The 26,591-nt window shown below is 33.3% G+C and overlaps 5 protein-coding genes across 10 annotated transcripts; 3 read left to right on the top strand and 2 right to left on the bottom strand.

Annotated features, from left to right (window-relative positions):
• The first annotated feature begins 4,767 nt into the window (after positions 1-4,767).
• LOC111199703 (putative methylesterase 14, chloroplastic) lies at positions 4,768-7,006 on the top strand. The gene is made up of 5 exons (XM_022689848.2): positions 4,768-5,211; positions 5,824-6,066; positions 6,148-6,291; positions 6,384-6,518; positions 6,590-7,006. Exons 1-5 carry the CDS (start codon positions 4,966-4,968, stop codon positions 6,860-6,862), a joined length of 1,041 nt encoding a protein of 346 aa, XP_022545569.2. The 5' UTR covers positions 4,768-4,965; the 3' UTR covers positions 6,863-7,006.
• On the bottom strand, positions 6,995-8,046 carry BNAA08G06530D (light-harvesting complex-like protein OHP2, chloroplastic). The gene is made up of 2 exons (XM_013859642.3): positions 7,526-8,046; positions 6,995-7,222 (listed from the first exon to the last, which is right to left on the bottom strand). The coding sequence occupies exons 1-2, from the start codon at positions 7,924-7,926 to the stop codon at positions 7,108-7,110; spliced, it is 516 nt and encodes a 171-aa protein (XP_013715096.1). The 5' UTR covers positions 7,927-8,046; the 3' UTR covers positions 6,995-7,107.
• Positions 8,047-14,110: 6,064 nt separating this feature from the next.
• On the bottom strand, positions 14,111-16,325 carry LOC106418909 (tryptophan aminotransferase-related protein 4-like). Of its 6 annotated transcripts, none has more exons than XM_048738499.1 (6): positions 16,200-16,325; positions 15,722-16,027; positions 15,307-15,607; positions 14,939-15,237; positions 14,580-14,860; positions 14,111-14,480 (listed from the first exon to the last, which is right to left on the bottom strand). In XM_048738499.1, the coding sequence occupies exons 2-6, from the start codon at positions 16,003-16,005 to the stop codon at positions 14,266-14,268; spliced, it is 1,380 nt and encodes a 459-aa protein (XP_048594456.1). In that variant the 5' UTR covers positions 16,006-16,027; positions 16,200-16,325; the 3' UTR covers positions 14,111-14,265. The 6 variants fall into 6 exon arrangements, with proteins under 6 accessions (XP_048594456.1, XP_048594458.1, XP_048594460.1 ...); XM_048738501.1 differs by lacking the exon at positions 16,200-16,325 and having other exon boundaries at positions 15,771-15,931; positions 16,010-16,168; XM_048738503.1 differs by lacking the exon at positions 16,200-16,325 and adding an exon at positions 16,144-16,162 and having other exon boundaries at positions 15,722-15,931.
• Positions 16,326-22,369: 6,044 nt separating this feature from the next.
• On the top strand, positions 22,370-23,182 carry LOC106418829 (glutathione S-transferase T2-like). Its single transcript, XM_048737421.1, has 2 exons — positions 22,370-22,843; positions 22,919-23,182. The coding sequence occupies exons 1-2, from the start codon at positions 22,370-22,372 to the stop codon at positions 23,180-23,182; spliced, it is 738 nt and encodes a 245-aa protein (XP_048593378.1).
• A 677-nt stretch (positions 23,183-23,859) lies between these two features.
• LOC125576901 lies at positions 23,860-24,820 on the top strand. The gene is made up of 3 exons (XM_048737419.1): positions 23,860-24,559; positions 24,618-24,686; positions 24,738-24,820. The coding sequence occupies exons 1-3, from the start codon at positions 23,860-23,862 to the stop codon at positions 24,818-24,820; spliced, it is 852 nt and encodes a 283-aa protein (XP_048593376.1).
• The last annotated feature ends 1,771 nt before the right edge of the window (positions 24,821-26,591 follow it).

Below are 26,591 nucleotides of genomic sequence, written 5' to 3'. Positions count from 1 at the left end.
TTTTTTTTCAAATACAAAATTTAAAATAAATAAACTGTTGCAATTATTTATTTTTTGTATTTGCTAGATGGGTTGTGATGAGTTAGGAGACCGATGACGGTATGTCAATTTAATATTATTTCATGTTCAATAAAATTTAGAAATTTATAAATCTATCAAATAATGTTAACCCGTCAAATTGCTTACAAAATTTATTTAATTTTTTGCAAGTTTCTAATTGAATTTGCTTTCTTTATCGAGAAATGTACTTCATAATTTATATAATTTATGGACAATATTTTGATTTTTATTATATTTTCTTTTAATATGTCTACATAAATGTTTATTTATTATTTATGAAAAATAATATTATTCACCTAAAATAAAGAATTACGAAACATATACAATACAATTCTAATTAATGATAATATAAAATCTGTTACTTTTAAAACTATACACTATTTATTCCATTTTTGAATGAAAGTATCTTCGTAAACACACAAAATATTTTGTGACGTTGCAATTATACATACACACAATATCTGCCTCTTCATACTGACGTTACTGTGTTCCCTCTCGTGAGGTACGGGCCGAGAGAGAACACAGGGTGCGGGCCGGTCATGTTCTTATGCCCACACAAGTGCGGACCGGTCACCTAGTACCATATTAAATCATATATGTTTTAGTTTGGTTCAGTCGGTTTTTGGTTTATTAAATTTTGCTTTGGTTTCAGTTTGGTTTTTTGATATTTTGGTTTACAAAAATTAAATACCATATTAAAATTAAATGTATTTTGGTTTGGTTCGGTTTATATACTGTCGATTTTTGGTTTATTCAATTTTATACCAAACAAACTTAAACTATATTTTATCTTTTATAACATTTTATCAATTTAATTTTGTATGACTAAGAATCAAATTTATTAAATACTACTCTAATTTTTAACTAGAATGTTTTTCTATTATATTTAACTATTAAAAATAATTTTTAAATAAACTAGTTGTTATAGATTCATAAGATGAAAAGAATAAAGATTAACAATATACTAAATTTTTAAGAAAAATATATGTCAAAAAACCTTTACTTAAGTGTAACTAATTATTCATATTAACGTCTCAAATATCAAGATCATATAAGTAAAATAAACTACATGTATATAATTATATTATGTAATTTACATAAGACTATACTACTATATTTTAATTAATCAGCTTATTCGGTTTATATGGTTTAATATGTTTATATATGGAACCATATATATATATACCAAGGTTTCTAGAAATAACATATATTCAGTTTATACGATGTTACCAATTAATTAATTTTTCTATTTCGATTTGGTTCGGTTTTAGTTGGTCATGTTTAACGAATTGAACACCCTTAATTCAAATGACTAAATCTTAGATAGTTTGCACGTGTTTCTTGTACTAAATCGTACTTAATATAATCAAAAGGGTATTTTGTATTTTATAATTAAATCTAAAAATAATTTGCAAAAATAGATCTCATTTCATAAAGTACTAAACCAAAGGCTTTTTTTTTACTGATTTGCTAGTTGGAAAGATGATTGTATCGTTGGTGATACTTATCATTTAAATATGACTAGCTTATTGGTTAACGTCGTCTATAATTACCATTAACAAATACAATTTATATTTTTCCATATAAATATTTTCAATTTTTTGCCGTTATTGGTTAATCTTTTTTTTTAAGTTCAAACCTTGGAAGGGACTTCACCTCTCTTTTCAATAAATCGTATTAGTTAATGGTAATTATAGACGACGTTAACCAATAAGCTAATCATATTTAAATGATAGTTTTAGTCCATAGGGAGAGGAGACTGAACTAAGAGCTACAGTAGGGATGGGCACACCTCCTAAACAAGAGAGGCAAGTACTCTCGAAGAGGAGCTGGGGGTAAAAAATTTGTTCCTGATTGATAACTCCATCGTATAGGATTTCAACATCTTGAAGTCTGCCTGAATCAAAGTTTATGCCTGCTCTTAACAGAGGATTGCCGCGGAGATCCGGTTCAGCAATGCGAGCAAGAGCAGACCTTCGATCTCTCGAGCTGGTACGGCCTTCATTTGATGCTAGTTCAGTCAGGAATTCCAACCGGTCTTTGAGAGGGCGTGGGGAAGGCGTATGAGACTCTAAGGATTTCGGATGCTGAGGGTGAATACCTATAGACTCGCATTTGTTGAGACACCAGTTTTCCACTCGACAAAATCCAAGAGTCACCTCTACCCACCCTATGATAGACCTTCCTAACTCGGGGCTGATGAGGGGGCTATACTGAGCAGGATGACGGTAACTCCTTTGATCATCATGTCTATGCTTAACAACTTCGGTAAATAGTAGAGCAATGCGCTGAGTAATCCCCAGTTTCATGTCCCCTTTGGTGGAGGAACATTGTGAGATCTTCGGAGACAGTCCTTTTCCTCGTGGATTAGAGAAAAATCATGCCAAACAATGTTTCTAAATTCTTAAGATATTTAAATTTAACCGTAGGGATCTCATCCGTAAGGAGGAGAATCTTCGAGGTCATAAGCAGAGGAGACCATCCATATTAACTCTAACCCAGGCTTCTTCCATTTCTCTAGCATCAATAAAGCTAAGCTCCTTGACAATTGTATGAATTGTATTATTGTTCCAAAAGTGCAAGGGAATACCCATAGATTTTATCCAAAAAGAGATGATGTTAAGAAAGCTCTCCTAGACAACTGGTTCTCAACGTTGTATCAGAGCATCCAAATGTAGTGATAACGACCCTTTATTCAGAACCAAAAGAAGATCAGCTTCAAAGTTAAAGCGAAAATGAAGCTTCTCTGGTCCCAGCTCTCAGCCCACCACTCTTTCGACAAGATCCAACACTTGTGGTAGAAAGTCAACAATGGCTCAGGTTTTTGAAACAGAGGGTTAGTAATCCGACCAATAAGCGTGAGTCTATTTGCCTCAATAATCTCTGAGGTATCACTTTCAGCGATCCTGATAGAAGATCTCTTAGCTGGCCGCACTGGCTCAGCTGTCCATTTCTCCTTTTCATGGCGAAAAAATCTTTGAGACACAGTTGAGACTTAAACTGGTGAGTACAAAGAGAAGACATGAGTTCTACAATGGAGAGGGTTACCATAAACTAAAACCACGGTGGAAAGAACGGATAACTCAGTTGGATGAGTGCAAGGAAGGATTTGAAAAGAGGTTATAACAACTTAACGAACACCAGCACTTAGAAACCTATGTTTTTCATGGGGGAGAAATCCGACAGGTGAAAAACCATTTCGTGAGGAGAGAAGTTCAGGGGCCGGAAAAAAGCTTGAGAAGCGCATGAGGGACCATGACTGACCCATCACAGCCGTCGGGGGTTGAAACCAGCAAGGATTGGGCAAAAACGGTATTAATAGAATAGTTTTTTTGATGTCAAAGAAAATTATATGAATAATCTAAAAATATACGTATTAACTATTTTTAGATATCAAAGTGTGTATTAAAATTTCATATTTTTTTGTATTTTTAGTTTTTCTAGTATTTTGGGTTTAGGTATATTTTGGTAAATATATTTACATTTTTAGTCATTAGAATATATTTTGGTTTTGTGGGTATTTATAAGTTTATGAGACTTATGTGTATATTTTGTAGTTTTTACGTATTATAACATTCCATATTTTCATCTATATTTTGAGGGTTCCGGTTTATTTTTGGATTTTAAGTTTTTTAAGTTTTTAGAGTTTCAGAATGTTTTTCAACTTTTCAGATACATTTTTGGGTTTCAGGTAAGTTTTTAGATTATTATTTTTACGTGTGGTAGATTATTCAGCACAGACTGGATATGTGGGGTATCTGATTCAGCAAAAGGTGTATATGGAGTATTTGATTCAGTATAGTAAGTTAGTAACCAACATTATTTCGGTCAAACTGATTTTGGTTTGAATGTGATAATTCAAATTGTTTATTTGAAAATAAATAATTATTTAGGATAAAATTGACACTATCAAAGTTGTTATTATAGTTCATTTTGTTTTCTACCAAAATTTGTAAATGGAGAGACAACAAACCTTCATTTTGCCACATTCACATGTAATAATTTGTCCAGAATAAAATCAAGTATGTTAAGAAAGAAAGTCAAAATCTGTTAGACATTCCCAAAATACTTCTCCTGTTCATAAGAAATAAATGTTTTAAAATATTCCATCCGTTTCTAAAAGATACATGTTATATTTTTTTCACACTTATTAAGAAAATATTTAAAATTATATTTTCTAATACATTGTTTTTAATTAAATATTCCCAATAACTTTTAACCAATGAGATTTTATTAAACACAATTATATTTTTTAAAAATACAATTTTTCATTAATTAGTGTATTGAAAATGTAAAAAATGTATTATTTTGAAACAATTTTTTTTCTTCTAAAAAATAGATATTAAAGGAACAGAGGAAGTATTTTTTTTAAAAATGATGCTTAAGGTTTCAATGCAATTTAATAATGGTAAATCATAAATTTCATTAAATTTTTTTTAATGTTATTGGTAAAATTATGAAAAATTGATAAAAACAGAAAATAATACTTTTGTTATCAAAATTTATTATATTTTTTAATATACATAAATAATACATGAACATAGATTTCTTAGAAACAAATGGAGTACCTAACAAAGTTCACAAAAAAATGAAACATTCAACAGTGTGAATCCGTATCTTTACGAGATCTGAAAGAGAGAGGAAATCTCTTACCATACAAAAATTAATAACTGTATTGCGGTGGTACAAAAATTCAAGAAACAACTGTATTTGTACTCGCAATTAATAACCGATGCTTCCTCACCTACTCTCTCTCTCCTCTCTGGAAGTAAAAGTAACAAGTCTATTGCTTGATCCCATCTAGGGCAACAGACTCTTTAAGCTTTGACTTTTCTCGGGAACATGCCATTTCTTTGAAACTCCTCCGTCCTGTGAAACTCGAATTCAGCTTCTGGTTTGGAAAAGATGGGTAACAAGATTATCTCCATGATGAAGAAAGATAGAAAAGATGGATCCAAGAGCATGAGAATGAATCGTTCACAGAGAAAATTGCTTGCCGAGGAAGAGATGTTGCATCGACGAGCTCTTTCCATTGCGATTCGTCAAACTCAGCTTTCTCAGAGATTCGACGGATCCATGTCTAAACGGGTCGGGTCCACAAGCACCAGGAAACAACGCACCCTCTCCGACCCTTTTTCAAATGCCAAGCAGGTCTCACTACTACCTGAACCATAGTTTTCAATCATTTCTAGAAAAAAGTTCAGATCTTTTACTCAATTTTTATATGATTATGTCGTTGCCTTTTTGGTTTAATGATTGTTGAGAGCTTTTTAATTTTTATATATGAGAAGAAAAGGTCATAACAAAAGTGGAGAGGAGGAGGAGATTCTTTTGTTAAGATTCGAAAAGAGATATTGAAAGTGCCCAGAGATTCCTAATTAATTTATCTGTTGGATAATGCTAACTTTATCCAGAAAATAAATGTTGTTTACTCTGATACCGACACTGGATTGGGACCAGATAAAGCTATAAAGCCTATGAATGTACTACTGATATACTTTGTTATTGTCTGAAAGACATTCATTATTGTGTAAGAATTTGCTTGTCTGTCACTGTACAACTTATGCTGCTATGACCAGAAGAATGAGTTTAGAAGAGAAGCTCCTGGATCGCATAACTTTTGTTGGAAAGTGAAATCTTCTTCAGTGATTGTCATTGCTTTATAGATTGATGCTGTTACGTACTGCTCTGAAATTGATTTAAATGAATGATCTCATAGAAGCTTATTATTTAATGATTATGTTTTCCTTATGCTTTCTTCAGGTACCAGAATTTTCGTTAGAGGGCTTGACAGTGAAGAAATTCATCCTGGTGCACGGTGAAGGCTTTGGGGCATGGTGTTGGTACAAAATTGTTGCTTCATTGGAAGAGTCAGGACTGTCTCCTATTACAGTGGACCTCACTGGATCTGGATTCAATATGACCGACACAAACACTGTCTCTACCTTGGAGGAATATTCAAAACCACTGATCGAGTACCTTGAAAATCTCCCTGAAGAAGAGAAGGTTTTATACTTTGGCTCTCTTTGTTTGAAGGTTTATTCAAAAACCAATGTAATGAGATAAGAGTTTGTTGTCGTATGCCAGGTTATTCTGGTGGGTCATAGTACTGGAGGTGCGTCCATTTCGTACGCTTTAGAGCGTTTTCCAGAGAAAATATCGAAAGCTATATTCCTATGTGCAACAATGGTTTCTGATGGCCAAAGACCCTTTGATGTTTTCTCTGAAGAGGTAACAGATCTATTATTCACTAGAGAAAATGCGATGTCAGTCTTTGTTTCTTATGCTTACATTTGTGAGAAACTGTCCTACATTTGCTGCAGCTTGGTTCTGCAGAGAGGTTCATGAAAGAGTCGCAGTTCTTGATCTACGGGAATGGAAAAGACAAGCCCCCTACAGGGTTCATGTTTGAGAAACAACACATGAAAGGCTTGTATTTCAATCAATCACCCAACAAGGTACTCTCCAAGCACACACACACACATTCTAGTTTCTTGATATCACATTGATTCTGGTTTATGGTTTTCAGGATATAGCATTGGCGATGATCTCGATGCGACCTGTACCACTTGGACCAATGATGCAGAAGGTATCTCTGACCGCAGAAAGATACGGGAAAGGGAGAAGATTCTACGTTCAGACGCTGGACGACCTTGCGCTCTCACCAGACGTTCAAGAGAAGCTAGTGAGAGAGAACAGCCCCGAAGGAGTCTTCAAGATCAAAGGAAGTGATCATTCTCCTTTCTTCTCAAAGCCTCAGTCTCTCCACAAGATCCTTCTCGAGATTGCACAGATTCCTTAAGAAACATCTTAACGATTTCTTTAGAGGAGAGGATATTGAAATATAATCTGAATTGAGAATACTTGGTTCATTGGGATCATTTAAGTTATTATAACCTTTTGTATACATTTTTTTTTTTTTGAATCGATCCACAGTTCATAATTATATGACTTGAAGATAAAAAGTGGTTGAATACACAAATGGTCATGTATTTGAAGATCTTTAGAGATGCGCATACAGAGGAAGACGAATTAACAAAACTCTTGTTACTCCAAGTCTATAATTCCGAAGTTGGAGAGAAGGATTTTAACTTGGTCGACAAGGTCTGAGCCTGTGGCATACTCTGTAAGCATTCCAACCGCGAAACCAAACATAGCCCACCTGCAAAACAAACAAAGAGATATATCTCATGTCCAAACAGAACCAACTAATTCTTGAATCAACCACACAGTTCTTGTACGTGTTCATAGTAAGAAACTAGGAAACAGCAGATGGGCATAAGTTCCTGAGACAAATGCGCAAGCAAAAAATTGTGACAAATAATCATATGACAGAAGTCATCAAGTTTGAAACTTTGAGCTCTGTATGTCTGAATTTGAAGGTTATGCTGCTGATGGAGAATCATAACGACCAGTAACCAGAGTAACCCACCAATCAAAACCGAGAACTGAGATCATGTTTTACCTTCCATTGGAGATCTCGTTTTTGGGTTGGAAACCAAAGAAGGGACCTTGACCAGCAGCTTCAAGCTTCTTCTGCTTAAAGTATTCCTGAAGCTCTTTGGCCTTCTGTCTCTGAAACTCCACCGTAACTACACCCTTACCATCAACAGCCACCGTTTTCTGCAGGGGCGGGGATGGAGGAGGAGAAGAAGACGGTACAGGAGGAACAGGCTTTTGCGGAGGTGAAGGCTCGCGGAGAGTAGGAGGAGCAGAGGGTCTTCTCAATGGACCTTCTGCCTGAGAACATCTGATGACGAAGACACATGGCTTAATCGTTGAGAATCTGAAAGACGACGAAGTTGTGGAAGAGGAAGAAGATGGATTAAGAATCCTGATACACTGAATAGGTGAAGCCAATGACATCTTTCGTTAATGGGGTTTTTAGTTGAAGAATTGTTTGATGGGTCGAGCTGTTAGTGTTTTTGGCAATCTCTGTGTGGATGAGATATGGCCAAGTCTCGGCATTGTGCATAAAACGGCTTTTCGTTATGGCTTTTGTCAAATACTGTACTACCTTTTGAATCATCCCACGAGCGTCTGACAGCGCGTGAAAGGAACCAAACTATTGTTTTCATTTTTTATCACAACTTTTTTTTAACAACATAAATTTATTAATTAGATCATAAACAAATTATAAAAATACATACAAAATTGTGAAAACACAACAAATATAAACTAATGAGAAAAATAATAGAACACATGAACTATCTTCTTGAGAAGGTGATTCTCTTTGAGAGGTCTTTATTAATAGAGTATCCACTCTATTAATTTTTTGTGATCTTATAATATTTTTCGGAACACTGATTCTCTTTGTTATATTACATTAGTTTTATTATAATTTAGATATATATATATCTTCGGTATATAATCTAATATGTTGATTTATAACCATAAGAAATAAAGATTGAAAAAACTAATTTTCAATGATTATATAAATATCGCCATACAATAAAGAGATTAAACCTTCTATTTTGCATTGCCATCTCTTCTTTAATGTATTCCATGATTTCAGCAATATATTTTGATATCAAATATATTGTATCAAAATATAATGAAAAGTTCTTTCAGTGACATCAAGCTCCTTCCTTTCGTATCTAGATCATGAGGAATCCATGGTGATATTTTAGAAGGACGTTGTTTCTATAACAACTCTGATAGGATTTGTTTCAAACATAGGATATGCCACACACTTTCATGGTAACCACTAGAAACTTTCATGGCTATGACAATGACATACCTTAGTGGCTTCCATGGCCATTGTTTCCAAAATATAATGGTTAGGATGATATCATTACCGGATTCTGAAATCAACACAGTCTTGTCATCGACCATGGCCCCATAATCCATGTCGGAGATTGCACCTTCGAATTGCAAAGAAGTGAAACTACACTTCAATCCGTCATAAGAAAATATCTTCTCCACAAGAAAGAAGAACAATAGATATATAATCATCAAAAAGATCACACTTTAATCAGAACTACTGGTTGAGCGATTAAGATATGAAAATCTCATTCTCCATTGCAAGTAACCATTTCAGGATCGCTCATTTATAACCAAAATTTTTATTTATTTATTTTTTGTCGACTTCTTCACTTCATTGAAGATAAACCCATAATGGGTATTACAGTGAATATTAAGATCCAGGTTATCCTGCCTACTTTCTTAAAAGCCCATGCATTACGACACGTGGGCACGCATAGACATGTCAATGGAGTGAGTTAAGTCAGATTGTGACTTGGTGACTCCACTGCTGGAAGACGGAACCGCCATAGAACTTCACCTACATATTTTGAGTGGCTACTTTCCGTTCACCTTTCTTCCTCATCTACAACCTTCATATGCTTGTAAAAAAGAGTGTACCCCCTTCTCCAATATACATCGGCCGAAAGAACTTTACCCGTCTCAGACTGACGGTATAAGGCACGATATTACCCTAATCCAAAAAGAAGACTGATGAAAAGAAAATAATGGTAGATAATCTCAGAAAACCAACGAAATCCGACCTAAACGACCAGAACTTTATTCATCAATCAAGATAGAGAAAATAAATCTCATGAAGATCGGCTTTGTATTTGATTAAAGCACATCAAATTTTGCCAAAAACAAAAAGATCCGACATGCGGAATGATATTTTGATCAGGTGATTGAAAGATATATGACAACAAAATGATAAAATATGTTTTATTCCTTCTGAATGATTAGATTGTGTTAAGAAGGAAGAAATTTGAGAGAGAATTCTCCCTCTAGAGAAGAAGAGAGACCGCTACCAACTTTTATATTTCCAACTTTGATTTATTTATTTATCTATTAGGTTTGTATACATACTTTTATAAATAAAGTAAATACACATTTTTACTTAATTTTAGTTTTTGTATTAACTGATCTTTAGTTTCAAACAAGATGCATTAATTAAAGTCTAAAAAAGTTAGTCTTTAAAATACAAAATCTAAAAAAATAATCTCTATATGTAGAGGGAGTAGTAATTAAACTCAGATTTTGACAAAAAAAAAGTAATTGAACTCAGAATAAATTTAACATTTTGATGCAGCGTACTGTCAGACTGATTTCTCTTAAACCTGAACGTGCGGCTTTAGAACTTACTTCCTCGAGTGTTTGCTAAGTCAGCCTCATCCCGAACTCGACCAGAACTTAGAAAAAAAAAGTATGGACATTTTAGTGAGATGTTAGAGCCTTTAGGAAGTGTATTTCTTATTCAAAACTTGATGATTTACAAATGATGATCTCACCCTATTTATACAAAAATCACCTCCTAAATGGATGGTGGAGATTAAACCGAATCAACGGCTCTGATCTATTTCTTCTTATGAAGCAACTTCGCTTGGAAGTGCCCTCACCCTTAAGTACTTACTAGACTTTGATCCGCGCAGGTGTGCGGATGTATTTTTTCAAAAATATGTTTCTATTTGTTTTTCATATCAATAATATTAGGGCTGGGCAAAATACCCGAATCCGAAGAACCGATCCGATTCCGATCCGAAAAAATAGTACCAAACCCGAAGCAAAATTGATTAAATATCCAAATTATTCAAAATTTTGGTTTTTAGAGAACCGAAACCGAATCGATCCGAACCGAAGTATTTCGGGTACCCAAATATATTTGAAATGGATTTATATACTTATATATTAATTATTTTTAGATTTAGTGTATATAAAAACATCTAGAATATATATGATACTTTTAAACTGGTTTAAATACTTGAAAATATATATAAATAGTCAATAGTAAATATTTAAAATAGTAAAAATATACTTAAAACACCAAAAATATTTAAAATAACTATTGATTCTTTATCCAAATATTTGAACTAAACTAATTTATATGTTAAGTTTAGGTATCATGACATATGTTATTCATATTTATATTTAATATATTATTTTGTTTATAGTTTTTGAAAAATTTAAAGTATATAATGAATTTTAAAATTGTAAAATTAATTTAAATGGGTTATCCGAACTCGAACTGAACCTGTGAAAATCCGAAGCGACCCCGAACTGAAATTTAGAAATATTCGAATGGGGCTAAAATCTTTGACCCCGGAAACCCGAAACCTAAACAGACCTGGACTGAATCCGATTAGGTACCAGATATATAGTTTCTGATAATATATTGGACTTTCAATTTTTCTTACAAATATAAGTTCATTACTTTTTTTTAATATACTGATATCCATGTTTCCGAACAAACATGTTTTTTTTTAATTGCAATCTATGTTTCCAAACAAACCTATTTTTTTAAACTACAATCCATATTTCCAAACAGACTTTTTTTTTAAAACTGCAATTCATGTTTCCAAACAATTTTTTTATAAAAAAAATACTATCTATATTTCCAAACAAACCTAATTTGTACTTGAGTTTTAATAAGATATATATCTTTTTTTTAACACTTTGTTTTATTGAACTGATTTGAAACATATTACATCATAGAAGAATACGACAAAAGGATAATGATAAACTAATGATTCTTCTGCAACAGAAGCTCGTGAGGATAATCATCATTGATGATATATTAACCATATCAAACTAGTCTTATTATAGGATACGGTAGATTAGATATCTTAAGTATTCTAAATACTTTCTCCACTATTTTACATTACCCTTACTTAGATATTTTACAAAGCTTAATACTTAAGAAAATACTAAGTTTAGATGGGCATATTCCTCCTTTGGCCCGACCCACTTGCTTGCTGATCCATGGATGTTTTTGGCTTGTAAATGGGCCGTGACAGTATGATAAGTTCTGGAGTAAGCAACAACGAACGTTTTTCAGTTTTTCTTGTTTTACGTAGTAATTGTTTTTTTCTACTTATAAGTTGACTTTTCTATTATTACTTTTGAGGATGACAATTCTTTTACTATTTTGATATCGACGGACTATTTTATTACTAATCCAGATGTGGTCTTAGAATTCAGACCAGAATAGAACAACCAACAAAAAGTAAACTCGTATGAGAAGCTTGAGCATTCTTGGCTAGTCTGCTGTCCGGTTTTGCATCCTTGGTATGTATGTGATCTTGAAGTCATGGAATCTTCCTTGAATAGATGTTAGATCTGCTAGTTCTGTAGAATAGCTTGGCCATGCTTAGATCTTGAATCATTGAAATTACATCCTTGCAGTCTGTCCTAAAGTGTTGACATATTGTGTGTGGAAGCAAATTATCCATGGACGATATAAGAGCATCTAATTCTGAATGTAAAGGTCACAATCGCCTATCCTTGTTTCTCAACTCTAAGAATTGTTGTTTTTCATATTCATTTGCCATACCCAACCATATCCACTATATTTTGATTATGAAGTCCACGATCTATCTACCAAACAAATCCTTTGAAAGCATAAGACTTGTGTATTTCGTGTCTGGAATGCATCACTTGGGGTCTTTGAATTCGCATCAAACCAAGCATTACATTCACTTTAAGCATGTCTAATTAGCTCATGCGGATATCTTGTGATTCATCTGAAAAGTTTATCATTATGGGCTTTCCAGAAATACCAAATAATACATGGATATTGATCTCTTTCTAACTCTGAAACTTCTGTTTTATTCTTTCTCGACAACAAATAATCCATATTAGAATACACACTTTATATCGGAAAAATGTTCGCTCCACCCCAAGCCGCAACATTGCTGCTTGTTGGCCCATTGCTTGATTATTGGCTGACTGAAAAAGGAGTCGAAATATATGACTACAACTTGGTCTCCGTTGTAAGCGCCATGAACATCAATAAGATTCATACCTTGGTCTCATTGGAATTTGATTCAACTTGGTCTTCTCATATTTCTTCTTGTTAGCAGATTCTATACACAGTCACTTGGATCATAGGCTAAATCACAGTCACTAAAATTGCCTTAGCCGTAATTTTAAAACAAACTAATACGGGCTCAAAGTCCAAATGAAAATAAGTAAATTTGAAATTGAAAAGTGCGGTAGAACATTTACATTAACATTTTTATTTTTATAGGGTGTCACTTGACACCCCTATTAACCACCTGGGTCCGTCTCTCACACAGTTGTATCGTTGCAAGCGCTGAGACACATGAAGAAGATCTGGCGTTGATAATTTTTCTATTTCTTTGGTAGAGAAGGTCTAAACTTGCAAAGAAGCTATTCACTACCAACAACCCGTCAACAGAAACTTGGAGGAGCTGCTTCATATTCTAACGACAACGAAGACAAAGCCTAGTTGTATAAGTAGTAAATGATCAGTGGTTACAAATAGTTATCTAATTTCAAATATTTAAATTTAAAGGAATCTATATATAACAGTGGTTACAATTTTTTTCTTAAAAAAATAACAAAATTTAATTTTTTAAATAAACACTATAAATAAACTAAAATAAAATTATATAAAACTTAAAATACATAGATTTATTTCAAGTTTTATAAATTACATCTAAAATCTATGTATATTAAGTTTTATATAATTTTATTTATATTTATTTACAGCGTTTATTTTAAAAATTAAGTTTTCTTTTTTAAGAAAAAAATTGTAATCACTGTTATATATAGATTCTTTAAATTTAAATATTTGAAATTAGATAATTATTTGAGAAATGTCATTTTATAATTAGATTGAATAATTTATAAAATATCATTTTCGATTTTATCACATGTATAACAGTGTAAAAACTTAAAATACAGAAATTACTGATGCAATTATAATTTCTATTAAATAAAATGTGTAAACAAAAATAATTTTTATCTTAGATTATACAGATCCCAATCTACATATATTTTAAATCTAATAAGCAAACAAAAGAATTGTCGTAGCACAGTGGTAATAAGTAAGTTTGCTTCTTATCTACGGGACTTAGGTTCGGCCTATGTAAAGATACGACATAAATTGTTGAGGTTGAAAATGACCATTTTCCCGTCAAATATGTTAGGTAGTTAGAGAAGTATAAATAATGGACTGGTAAAATTAAGAGGGCTGGGCTTTTAATAGATTGTACAGAGGAGATTAGCGTACAACTCTGTTCGTAGAGAGTCGGATTCCTATTTTACAGAGAAATACATCACTTTAGTCTTTACTAGTATGATAGTATCAGTTTATCGTTGGGACTGATTTTCGCAATATTTACAAAGGTTTCATACAACGGGCATTGTAGGCTTAATTATAGTCGCACAAATACGTTACTACATAATATTGAATTAAAGACATTTGTTGATAACATCAAGTTTTCAGATAGAATGAGCTTCTACACCTTCTTGTAAGACTAACTTCTTCAACATATCAATAAGATGATCAAAGTCATCTTGTGATCTGATTAGACTCAATCTCACAAAACTTTCCTCTGATCCAAACACTTTGCCATCACGTCCTGTTATCTTGGCCTCTCTGAATATCTCATAGCAGTTTGCGTCTCCTGGCCTTTCACACTTCACCCATGCATAAGCTTTCAAATCAAACAAATAAATTTAAAACAGACCAATTCTTCTTAAAACAGAAAAATCTCAGCTTTCTTTTTTATTCTTGCATGAGAACAAAAACTTACAAGGAGTAAAGTCTCTGACTTTCTTGAAATAGTTGCAGTACTCAGGTTTGATTTTCTGGAGCGAGAAACGTGTAGAGAGTGACAAGACCTTGTTCACTGTCTCCCATCTTTTCTTCAAAGTTTCATGACCAAAATGGAATATATTATCGCCTCCATCCCTAACTACTACGTTGAGCAGTTGAAGAACATGAAGCTGTGTTGTCCTAGAAACTCCCATGCTACTCAAAGTGATATATCTTTTCATATTTTCATAAACAGTTTTGTCTTTTACCAAACCCCACCTGCAAAAACAAAAACACATGTGAGCTGTTGGGACCAATCCAAATCTTTTGATACATTTTTTATTTATTTTTGTTTACCCGAATCTAGAGCCAGCATGACCTGTAGTCTTGGAGAGACTAAACAAGCTCAAATCTTCATCAGCTGGAACAGTTATAGGGGAGAAATAAGGCCAGTAATAGGCGTAATCATGAATTGTTTTGACATTAGGACCATCAAGAACCGCTCTTTTCAGCTTCCCATCTGGATTATTCGGAGATGTCACTACCTCTATAACTTGTGTGGTATTATCATTGCGCTCGCTATTCTTCCACGCAAACGCATCTCCTTCAAACTTGAGATGTACTGAGTCAAAGAACTCCGCTTGCTCCTTGTACATCTACACACACAGAATGGTCAAAACAACCAATATGTTTGTTTACATAAAGCCATAACAGAGCTTGCTTACAGCGTAATATGGAACTGAAGCCAAAAGCCTTGCGGGTCCTGATGATGATGAGTTTGTCAAAGACAAGGCATGAACAGCTGCTGCAAGCAATTGTGTGCTTCCACTTCCAAATATTACAAACCTGTTATCTGTAACAGCGTTTCCCACCACACTATGCAGTTTCCTGATGACCGTCTCAAGCGCTTCCGACATATATGTCCCATCTTGATAGATATAACTCATCCTGTGCCATCCCGAGACCAGAGCCGCGCTGCTCTCTGCTTGTCGCATCCAGAAAGGCTCTAAGAACAAAGGGTCTCCTCTTCAAAACCCGAAAAACAAACAAGAAATACACAAAGTTAATAAAAATGAAAAATAGATTAGTTTGGTCATACTGTCGAAACAATGGATCCAATCATAGGGTTTTTTTGCATACGAGTTAGCGTTGACAGGACAATCTGAGAGAAGAATAGAACAATCTTTGCCTGTATAGCAATTGTTGCATTCACAAGAAGGTTGCTTGCCGCCAAGGACTCCAATACCGTCCACGTAAGCTCTTCCATGGCCTGAGCATGACACAGAGGCTGCATCCTCTGCTTCAATAGCAGCTCTACTGGTCCAAGTCGGATTCCATGTGGTTGAGTTTCTATAAAGAATATGAATAGTAAATACAAGATTCGTGATGATCGACACTGTAATAAGAAGCAGCTTCTTCTCCATAAACTTAATAAAAAACGACTAGATTCCAGATTACTGATAAGTATCAAATATCAGTACCAAGAACCAAAACAATTGTTTAATACTATGAGTCTCTAATAAGAATGACCGCTTAGCTTGTTATTTTATAGCATTTCCAACCTATTTATATAATAAGAAGCAGCTTCTTCTCCATAAACTTAATAAAAAACGACTAGATTCCAGATTACTGATAAGTATCAAATATCAGTACCAAGAACCAAAACAATTGTTTAATACTATGAGTCTCTAATAAGAATGACCGCTTAGCTTGTTATTTTATAGCATTTCCAACCTATTTATATATTCTGTAATAAATTCTATTATAGAGAGAAATTCTGGTCGAATCATTTTGACTTTTTAATTCTAAAATAATCTAAAGATTGTTACTTTTTGAAATAATATTTACTAGGTGACCGGTCCGCACTCTGTGCGGACATAAACATGACCGGCCCGCATCCTGTATTCTCTTTCGGCCCGTACCTCACAAGAGGGAACATAGTAACGTCAGTATGAAGAGGCAGATATTGTGTGTATGTATAATTGCAACGTCACAAAATATTTTGTGTGTTAACGAAGATACTTTCATTCAAAAAATGAAATAAATAGTGTATAGTTTTAGAAGTAACAGATTTTATATTATCATTAATTAGAATTGTATTGTATATGTTTCGTAATTCTTTATTTTTAGGTAAATAATATTATTTTTCCATAAATAATAAACAAACATTTATGTAGACATATTAAAAGAAAATATAATAAAATCAAAATATTATCCATAAATAATATAAATTATGAAGTACATTTCTCGATAAAGAAAGCAAATTTAATTAGAAACTTGCAAAAAATTAAATAAATTTTGTAAGCAATTTGACGGGTTAACATTATTTGATAGATTTATAAATTTCTAAATTTTATTGAACATGAAATAATATTAAATTGACATACCGTCATCGGTCTCCTAATTACTCATCACAACCCATCTAGCAAATACAAAAAATAAATAATTGCCAAAGTTTATTTATTTTAAAATTTGTATTTGAAAAAAAAAAGTAGATTAAAATTACGTACCGTGGCTACAAAATATTCTGAAAAACTTGTTTGTAGACAACATTCAATATTTTTGTCTTCGGCTTCCCTTCTTTACCAGTTATTAGGATTTTTAATCCAGATCTCGACTTAACTCTTGAAAGTGCAACTTTGCCTTGCATTTTGTAAGCATTTTATAAATTACTTTAAAATTATGATAAATTTATTCTTTAAACAACGATCAATAATTTAAAAATAATATTAATAAAACATTTTTGGATTTTGTAATATTTAAAATAGTTATTATATAATTATATTCGAACACAATTCATCAAGTATAGTATAAAACTATTATAATTATCTTATATAAAATTCCGTTCATTGTATTTTATAGTTTATAAATATTAAAAGTAATAAATAAAACATTATTAATCTTTCTATAATTTCGAGAATTAGTTTCCATAAATTGTTATTTGTAATATTCGTTAGATTATATGGTAAGTGATGTTAAATGATTTTAGACTTATCTTAAATTTTTAGATCTAAATTAAATAAATAAAAATTAAAAATAATCGACCAATCAAATTATAACAATTTTCCTTGAAACTTCACCTATAAACCCCAATCTGCGATAGATCAGTCCACGAGATTCACAAAAAAAATCTAAATCCCTTACATGTTGGGTTACTTAAACGTAGATTTGTCAATTTGACATATATGCACCATGTTGGTAAGTTGACCACGATTATTGGTGGAACTAATATCCGGTCTAATAAAAAATGGTAGCTGGTTCGATTATTAATTTTCTAGGTTTTTTGACTGCTTTGAAAATGACCTCATGAATTAAATAAAAAATGCATAATGCTAGCTTACTTATAAGATAGTATATTCAACAAAAAAATGATATAAAATAGTATTACTAAATGATACTATGTAATACTTTCCCCGGACTATATTCAACAAAAAAAGAGAAAGTACTAAAGAACCTCTTCAATAACTGCTTTAACTTGGCGAAGCTTTTCAGCATGTTCAAGGTCTTCTGGATCACTATCACTCTCACAACCTGGTCTACATATAAAAAAAGGAAGACCATATTGTCGTTACCAGTATTCAACACATGGAAATGATAGATCAGACATGCTTTTTGGAGACAAGACACAAAGAGTTGAGTTCATGGTTCTACCTTGTACGGGGAACTAACATTCTTGTTGCATCTAATAGGTCTTGCAACTGGACTGCACTTTTTAGTTTTGTCTACAAAAAGAAAAAAAAATATAAAATGAATCAAGGCTCTGATAAAAGATGGATGACAGAAAAGCTGGAGCCTCTCGCACCTCAGCTCTTGGCTTTCCACCATTGTGCTTCAGCATCAGGTTTAACAGTTTCTCCTCCGTAACATTTAGTTTCACTTTATGCTTTGGAGTTCGATCGCCACTGTCACGTAATAACAAAATTTTAACAGATAGAAGTATAGAGGAGATAAATGTGATTTATATGCTAAGAAAACATACTGTCGAATAACAGCAATGACACAACGTAGCTCTTCTGAGTTCCCATTGCCTTGGCGGGTTAGTCCTTTATTAGGCTGTACATGTTTATTGAACTTCCAAGGCAAAGTGGGTGGCAGAGTCGATGAAAGATGAGGAGCCTTTGCGTCTAAACACATTTTTCTTAGAGCACAAGCAGCATCGTCGTAATACCTTAATAGTATGAGAAGAGAGATTTGTGAATAATACTTTAAAGAATGAAAAGAGAATGTTTGTATTTTAAGACCTTGGGTGTCTCCTATATATATACAGTCGATTTATTTCTATTAATGACGCACAATATTTTGCACAATAAATAATGAAATCGTTTAAAGAAAGATATTAAATGTCTATTGTCAAAAAATGATTTGCATATGATATGATTTTAACTTGCACAAGTAATCCATATTAGAAAGGTAAGTTATTAAAAACAAACAATCTAATTAGAAACATTAAAATATTTTGTAAGCAATGTAATAAATATGATATCAACATGCGCAAGTTTACCGTTTGAATAATAAGGAAAGTTTTTAATATTTGTCTTAATTCTAAATCTTGCCCAAGGGTAAACTAAATCGATAATATTTAATGATTTCAACTTGCGCAAGTAATCCATATTGTGTATAAGTGATTTGCATATTTAATGATTTCAACTTGCGCAAGTAATCCATATTAGAAATGTAAGTTATTAAAAACAAATTTGTCAATAAGTTATTTGCATATTTAATGATTTCAACTTGCGCAAGTAATCCATATTAGAAATGTAAGTTATTAAAAACAAACAACCTAATTAGTAGGGGTGGGCACTTTACCCGATATCCGAAGTGGCACCCGAACCCGATCCGAAAATGCATGTCAAGTTTTTTATTAAAAAAATTAACAAAAAGTTATATCCAAATTTTTTTTTAAAAAATAACTAAATTAATGCTTTTTTAGTTTTAAATTTTTATGTCCAAATCTATTAACCATTCAATCTACTAAAAATAAAAAAATTAGTTAATTGAAAGTTATATTTTTAAATATAAGAAACTTGAGAAATGAAAATTTTAATTTTTTTTTTCAAAATCTGAATATCCGAACCCGATCTGAAATAACCGAATCCGAATTAAAAATACCCGAACCCGACCTGAAGTACAGAAATACCGAACGGGTTCTACACCTCTATACTGAAATACTCGAAAATCCAAAATACCCGACCCGAACCCGAACGGGTACCCGAACGCCCACCCCTACTAATTAGAAACATTAAAATATTTTCTAAGCAAATGTAATTAATATGATATCAACATGCGCAAGTTTACTATTTGAATAATAAGGAAAGTTTTTAATATTTGTTTTAGTTCTAAATCTTGCCCAATGCTAAACTAAATCGATAATTATTATCTCCTAGCTATATATGGGCTTAACGAAATCGACAATAGTTTTGGGCTTGTCTACATAAGTGATTGATTAAAATAAATGAAAAATAAAATTCAAAAAAATCGACCAATAGAATTATAACAATTTTTCTGAGAAGCTCTATATTAATGCCATGTCAGCAGAAATCACTAAAGTGACTTCTCTTTTAATGTATAGGAGGATACTCTAAGACAGCCGTTTAAAAAATAGTTTAAATTTTAATTTTTCATAATTATCAACAAAAATATTTTTTCTTTACTTTAAAATAAAAAAAAATTAGTTAAATGACGACCCTTTAATTTTTTTCTTACGAATTATGAAAAAAAATTTGTTAGTTATATATAGTTATAAAAAACTTCATAACTTACTTACATATTGTTAGAGTAATTGATTTTGGGTTTAAAAATCAGCCAATTATAATGTTTGAACTGATTTTCAAAAGGTTTTACATAAATATATGTTTTAAAATTTAACATTACTATATGTAAAATGTGGGACTAATTTATAAATTATGTAAATAAAACATCTTAATTGTAAAATAAAAATAAAATATTCATTTAAAACAAATATATATATACATTAAAGAAGAACACACTCTATTATAGAGAAAAAAGATGAAAAAATACATTAGAGCAACCACAACGCTGTATTTATCGAATCCTTAAGCCCAAGTCCTTATGGGTTTTCGATAATAATAATAATAATAAATGGGCTCGGATTGAGAAGGATTAATCCTTATGGAAGAGGTTTTCGATACCCAATCCTTATCGACGTGGCATTTGAGAGCAACCACAACGCTGTATAATCTCGTGTTTTTTTGTGGTAAAAAATCATCTCGGTGAAGGAAAAACAAAAGCTCAACGGCGATTCCGATCCTCGGCGAAGATCTGGTAAATCAGTGGGTTCCTCTCTTGATTCGTGGGTTTATTCGATTAGGGTTTCTTCTTGGGGAGATTGATTTCGTTCTCATTTGTGTTTTCTATTTCATATATGGATTTTGAATCGATTAGGGTTTCTTCTTGGGGAGATTGATTTCGTTCTCATTTGTGTTTTAGATTTCATATATGGATTTTGAATCGATTAGGGTTTCTTCTTGGGGAGATTGATTTCGTTCTCATTTGTGTTTTCTATTTCATATATGGATTTTGAATCGATTAGGGTTTCTAGTTGGGTCGCGACTTTGGGTTCGGTTTAGGTGTATTCGAAACGATTTGGGGATGTTTTTGATAAACGGTTTTCAATCGATTATGGGGTTCAAACCGAAAATAATTTGATGGTTTCAGAGATGGATCGGGTGCTCATACATTTGTTTGTAATATGTTTGTTATGTGTTGCTATTAATCTGTTCATGTCTTTTGTGTTTGTTTGTCTTATCCTCATTGCCTCAACATTTTTTTTTTCAGGTTTAGTCATCATGGGACAAGATTATTCATACACGCAGCCTTCTTCATCAGACGAGCTTGACTTGACGTATCTTCTTGAATCAGAAGCTCAAATTTACAAGGATGAAGCTGAGAGTAGTTTGTACATTGCAGAGTCGTTTCAGTACACACCTTCACCCGAGGCTGACGATGGAATACCGACGACTTGCTACTGTGGTTCTGAGCCGGAAATTGCCACATCTCACACGCATAAAGATCCAGGGAGAAGGTACTACACCTGCCCCAATGTGGATGATGGGGAATGCCACATTTGGAAATGGTGGGACGTAGCTGTTACGGAGGAGATGACTGAGGTTAAGAGACAGATGAGGCTGCTTAAGGATCAAGCTTTTCAGTGTGATCAGAACGTGGTTAAGCTACAGAAGACAGTTTGTGAGGTACAGAAGACCGTCTGCGAGCAAAAGAAGAGCGTATGGGAGGTCAAGAAGCCCTATATGAGGATAATGGTCTCAGTCCTGACCGTTCTTTTAGGTTTCGCGGTCATGTATATGTCTGGTAAGTATGTGTACTCTGCTTTGGTTGTTGTTAAAGCCATTTTGTATAACGTTGTGACTGTTTGATCTCATGTATTTGCAGGAATAAGTTCGAAGAAGTAAAGCAAAGTCTACAAAAGCAGTCTCTTTAATTAGGTACAATACTAAACCTTCATTGTCTCTTTTGTTTCAAATATAAATGCAAGTAGCTACCAAATATAAATGCAAGTACCTAAACCTTCATAGTCTCTTTAATTAGGTACAATACTAAAACGTTGTGACTGTTTGGTGTTTAAAATTTTCAACGTCTCGGATTTGATTGGTTTTAATGTTTTCCAGCTTTACAAATGGGTCTTAGGTTGATTTGATTGGTGTTTAATAGAACTAGTTAGCTTCCCAACTGCAACTTTAAATGTCTCTTAGTTTAAGCTCCCCTACTTAAGTTAGCTACCACAATTCTGAGTTAGACAAATCTGAAAACATGGCTGCGAACAACACAAGTTATGTTAACCTCCTGTTTAGTCAATCTCAGTCCCCAGTGGACCTTGATTCACCCGAACCTTTTTGGTTCGGGACCCAAGGTCCTGATGCGTCTCCTACTGTCGAATCTGCTGTGGATTCTCCTGTTAGGAAGGAGAGGAGGCCTTGGTCTACTAAGGAGGACAAAATCCTAATCGGAGCTTGGCTTAACACGAGTAAGGATGCGGTGGTGAGCAATGAGCAGAAAGCTGCTAGGTTCTGGAGCCGCATTGTTGACTACTACAACAAAAGCCCTCAACTGGTGGGAACAGTGCCTAGAGAGCTTGGTCAATGCAAGCAGAGGTGGGCTCGGATTAACGAGCAAGTGTGCAAGTTCGTAGGCTGCTATGACACAGCACTGAGGGAGCAGAGTAGTGGGCAAAACGATGATGATGTCATGATAGCTGCTTTGGATAACTTCTCCAATCAGTACTCGGTCAAGTTTAGCATGTAACATGCCTGGAGAGAGTTGAGGCATGACCAGAAATGGTCCTCTACCTATTTGGCTAAGGGGAGTGGGAAGGAAAAGCGCAAAGGGGTGGAGGTTGTTAGAGAAGAAGAAGTGGTTAGACCCGTGGGGGTCAAGGCAGCTAAAGCTGCTACGAAGAAGAAGAAGAGTGTTGCAGAAGAGTCCTTGTCCCAAATACAAGCCATAATGGAAATGAAAGATAAACTCTCTAAGCAGAAGTTGCTTGACCGTCTACTCGCCAAAAAAGACCCTCTTACTGAGATGGAAAAAGCTCTTCAGCTGAAACTTATGTCTAATATGTTATGAGTGTAGGTAGTAACATGTCGAGTAGTTAGATGTTACAAGTACTTATTTGATGTTTGTTGTTTACTAACGCTTGTCTTATTTGTTGTAGCAGGTGTAGAAGTCACGGGAGTGTCTGTCTGGAGTAGTCAGAGTCTGTTGGTCTTTATCGCATTCACGGGAGTTTGAAGTTTGTCACGGGTGTGGAGGAAGTCACGGGTGTCAAGTTTCACTTCTATAAGTGCAGCTGTTTTATCGTTTTAGTTTATTTCTTGTATGCAACTTTGATCTCTTTCCCTACTTATAGTACTTGTAATGTCTATCAAATTCTGAATGCTTCTCTTTTAATCAAACAAACTCTTCTCTATTAACTCTTTCAATCTCTTTAAACTTCTTGGTTCAAGCAAAATATCACAGGTAGAAAGGTGAGAAGGTAAAATCATCTCTTTAAACTTCTTGGATCATCAACATTTTATTTTGATCTATACTTACTTTCCATTAAATCGAATACAAATCATCAACGTTTGTTAAACATGTTTAGTTTGAATTTTTAATTATCTATGAAGCAATATGCAAAATTCAAAGGAATCAAAGTAAGGATTATAAAAAAATATCATGTTTTGTTTCTACTAAAATTTTAATTTTTATTTCTTTCTTTCAGTTAAACATACCATAATTTTTTTTCAGGAGATACTAAAAAAATGTCATCATTGTCATCCGATGAAGTTGAAGAAAGATTGGACGAAATTATCGACGATATCATAGATGAAACCTACATCAACATTTTGGAAGCCCAACCCTCTAAGCCGAAGAAACGCGCTTATATAGAACGAGACCGCGAAATCGGACACAACCGATTATGGAATGATTACTTCAGTGAAGATGCGAAATTTCCGCCGTATTTATTCAGACGCCGTTTTCGTATGAACAAAGAATTATTCTTGCGTATTGTCCATCGCCTCTCAGAACACGTTCCATTCTTTCAACGAAGAAGAGATGCAATGGGGAGGTTTGGTCTTTCACCACTACAAAAATGTACAGCCGCCATTCGTCTCCTTGCTTATGGTTCTGCAGCTGACGCGGTTGATGAATATCTCAGAGTTGGTGAAAGCACGGCAATTTCGTGTTTAAAGCATTTTAATGAAGGAATAATTCAGTTATTTGGTAATGAGTATCTACGAAGACCGACAGAAGAGGATCTTCAGCGACTACTCCATATTGGAGAGATACGCGGGTTTCCGGGGATGGTAGGAAGCATCGACTGTATGCATTGGAGGTGGAAAAATTGCCCAACGGCTTGGAAAGGACAGTACACCCGGGGATCAACAAAACCGTCAATTGTGTTAGAGGCAGTAGCTTCACAAGATCTTTGGATATGGCACGCTTTCTTCGGTCTACCAGGTACCTTACGATATTAATGTCCTCGATCGGTCTCCTGTTTTTGATGACATTATTCAAGGTCGGGCTCCGAGGGTAGAGTACGTGGTCAACGGACACATGTATAATTTGGCGTACTACCTCACGGACGGTATTTATCCAAACTGGTCAACATTTATCCAATCTATCTCACTACCTCAAGGTCCTAAAGCAGAGTTATTTGCTAAACTTCAAGAATCAACCCGGAAAGATGTGGAGCGGGCTTTTGGAGTTTTACAAGCTTGATTTGCGATTGTGAAAAACCCAGCTCTTTCATGGGACCAGCAACAGATAGGGAAGACAATGAGAGCATGTATCATACTGCACAATATGATAGTCGAAAATGAACGAGATGGATACGACACTCAGTACGATCCATCTGAATTTGAAGAAGAAGATGTAGCCAGCAGTTCACGGGTGCATAAGTCTCATGGTACTGACATCCCTCCAAGCATCAATGAAATGCGTGCCACTCAGGTTCAGATTCGCGAGCCGGAAATACATCACCAATTGAAGAATGATTTAATTGAGAATATTTGGAACAAATTTGGGGATGAAAATTAATAATTATTGTAATTTTATATGTTTAATCATGTAATAAATAAATATTAAAATAATTATCTTATTTTCCCATGTTTTAAAATTTATTAATTTTTTATTCTTAAGGATTCCATTCCTGGTAACATTATTGGACATACAAATTTCATTAGAATCCTTAACTCTTAAAAAAAAAAAATAGTATAATATACTTAAGGACTCCAATGGTGGGAACACCATTGGAGATGCTCTTATAGATGATAAAGTTAGTTTGGAGAATGTGTAAACTAGCCACTAATAACTGAAAGATTTAACCTTTGACAATGACTAGTGGATCATATTGGTACGTCACTTAAAGAAGATATTATACCATGCACTGATTGATTACCTATTTAATTATGGACGATAAATAATTTGTTACGCAACCTTAAAACGTCAACATTTCGTGGGGCTTATTGGTATAGATTCCACAGAAACATCAATGACGTAAATTTCAACCATAACCTCCTCCCCTATATTTCATCTCCACATAAACATCATCCCCAATGATGTAGATTCCCACTCACAGGTCAGAATCTAACCAAATCTGCTTTGTCCTTTCCAAAACTCCAAAGAATTGAACTTCTACCAACAATTGCAATGCGTAGCTAAAGGTTTCAATGGATAACAAATTGCAACAATTTATCACTACACACTACACTCACCAACAACTGCAATGATTTATACCAAAAATTGCTATGATTTATCGCTAAAAATTACAATCACCAACAGTTGGAATGCTTAATTCAATCAGTTGCAACTGTTCACCAAGCAATTGATGTGATTACTTATATGGTTACAAAGATTCACTTTAATCTCTCACAATCCACTCATGCATAAAAGAATGTTTTAGCCAATCCAATTCTTATGATGAAAAACTACATATCTATACATTTGACAATTTTTTTTAACCCATGAAATGCTTGAAAGGAGACATCTTTAAACGTTTTGAAAAATTTTAAATCAATGCAATTTTCATGACTAAAGGACATATTGTTAAGATGAAAAGCATACAATACATTTTAAAATTTTATTTTAAACCAATATACTCTTAAGATGAAAAGACAGAATGTTAGAATGAAAAGTTACATTTTTGACATTTTAACAATTTATCTTATATATTAAAACAGAAGTCAAAACCTTGATTCATGTGTGATTTTTTTTTTAAAAAATGGACCTAATAGACATATTTCTGTAAAGTCATATTACATTTAATCTCTAATCTTATTATTTAAATTTCAGGCCTACCAGAAATTTTTATTGGACTAACAATAATTAGATTTAAACAATAGATGATCCATTCGATTTATAGATAGTATAAATTAAATAGATATAATTTAATGTTGTAATATTATATCTCATTCTATTAATTATTTAAATATTTGTCGATGTTAACTTTTAAAAGTATAAAGATTTTAAAAAAAAAACAAAAATCATATTA

This window comes from Brassica napus, chromosome A8, assembly GCF_020379485.1.
Source record: "Brassica napus cultivar Da-Ae chromosome A8, Da-Ae, whole genome shotgun sequence".
Taxonomy (NCBI): domain Eukaryota; kingdom Viridiplantae; phylum Streptophyta; class Magnoliopsida; order Brassicales; family Brassicaceae; genus Brassica; species Brassica napus.
The sequence above is the reverse complement of the archived record's forward strand: the minus strand, read 5'-3'. Positions and strand labels throughout refer to the sequence as shown.

Coding starts and splice junctions, on each gene's coding strand:
- LOC106418829 (XM_048737421.1), top strand. CDS start 22,370: ATGGCTGCGAACAACACAAGTTATGTTAACCTCCTGTTTAGTCAATCT. Junction 22,844..22,918: donor ACTTCTCCAATCAGTACTCG/GTCAAGTTTAGC, acceptor TATTTGGCTAAG/GGGAGTGGGAAGGAAAAGCG.
- LOC125576901 (XM_048737419.1), top strand. CDS start 23,860: ATGTCATCATTGTCATCCGATGAAGTTGAAGAAAGATTGGACGAAATT. Junction 24,560..24,617: donor CGCTTTCTTCGGTCTACCAG/GTACCTTACGAT, acceptor ACATTATTCAAG/GTCGGGCTCCGAGGGTAGAG. Junction 24,687..24,737: donor GGCGTACTACCTCACGGACG/GTATTTATCCAA, acceptor CACTACCTCAAG/GTCCTAAAGCAGAGTTATTT.
- LOC106418909 (XM_048738499.1), bottom strand. CDS start 16,005: ATGGAGAAGAAGCTGCTTCTTATTACAGTGTCGATCATCACGAATCTT. Junction 14,861..14,938: donor CATGCTGGCTCTAGATTCGG/GTAAACAAAAAT, acceptor TTGTTTTTGCAG/GTGGGGTTTGGTAAAAGACA. Junction 14,481..14,579: donor AGTCAGAGACTTTACTCCTT/GTAAGTTTTTGT, acceptor TTGATTTGAAAG/CTTATGCATGGGTGAAGTGT.
- LOC111199703 (XM_022689848.2), top strand. CDS start 4,966: ATGGGTAACAAGATTATCTCCATGATGAAGAAAGATAGAAAAGATGGA. Junction 6,067..6,147: donor ATCTCCCTGAAGAAGAGAAG/GTTTTATACTTT, acceptor GTCGTATGCCAG/GTTATTCTGGTGGGTCATAG. Junction 6,292..6,383: donor TTGATGTTTTCTCTGAAGAG/GTAACAGATCTA, acceptor CATTTGCTGCAG/CTTGGTTCTGCAGAGAGGTT.
- BNAA08G06530D (XM_013859642.3), bottom strand. CDS start 7,926: ATGTCATTGGCTTCACCTATTCAGTGTATCAGGATTCTTAATCCATCT. Junction 7,223..7,525: donor AACGAGATCTCCAATGGAAG/GTAAAACATGAT, acceptor TTTGTTTTGCAG/GTGGGCTATGTTTGGTTTCG.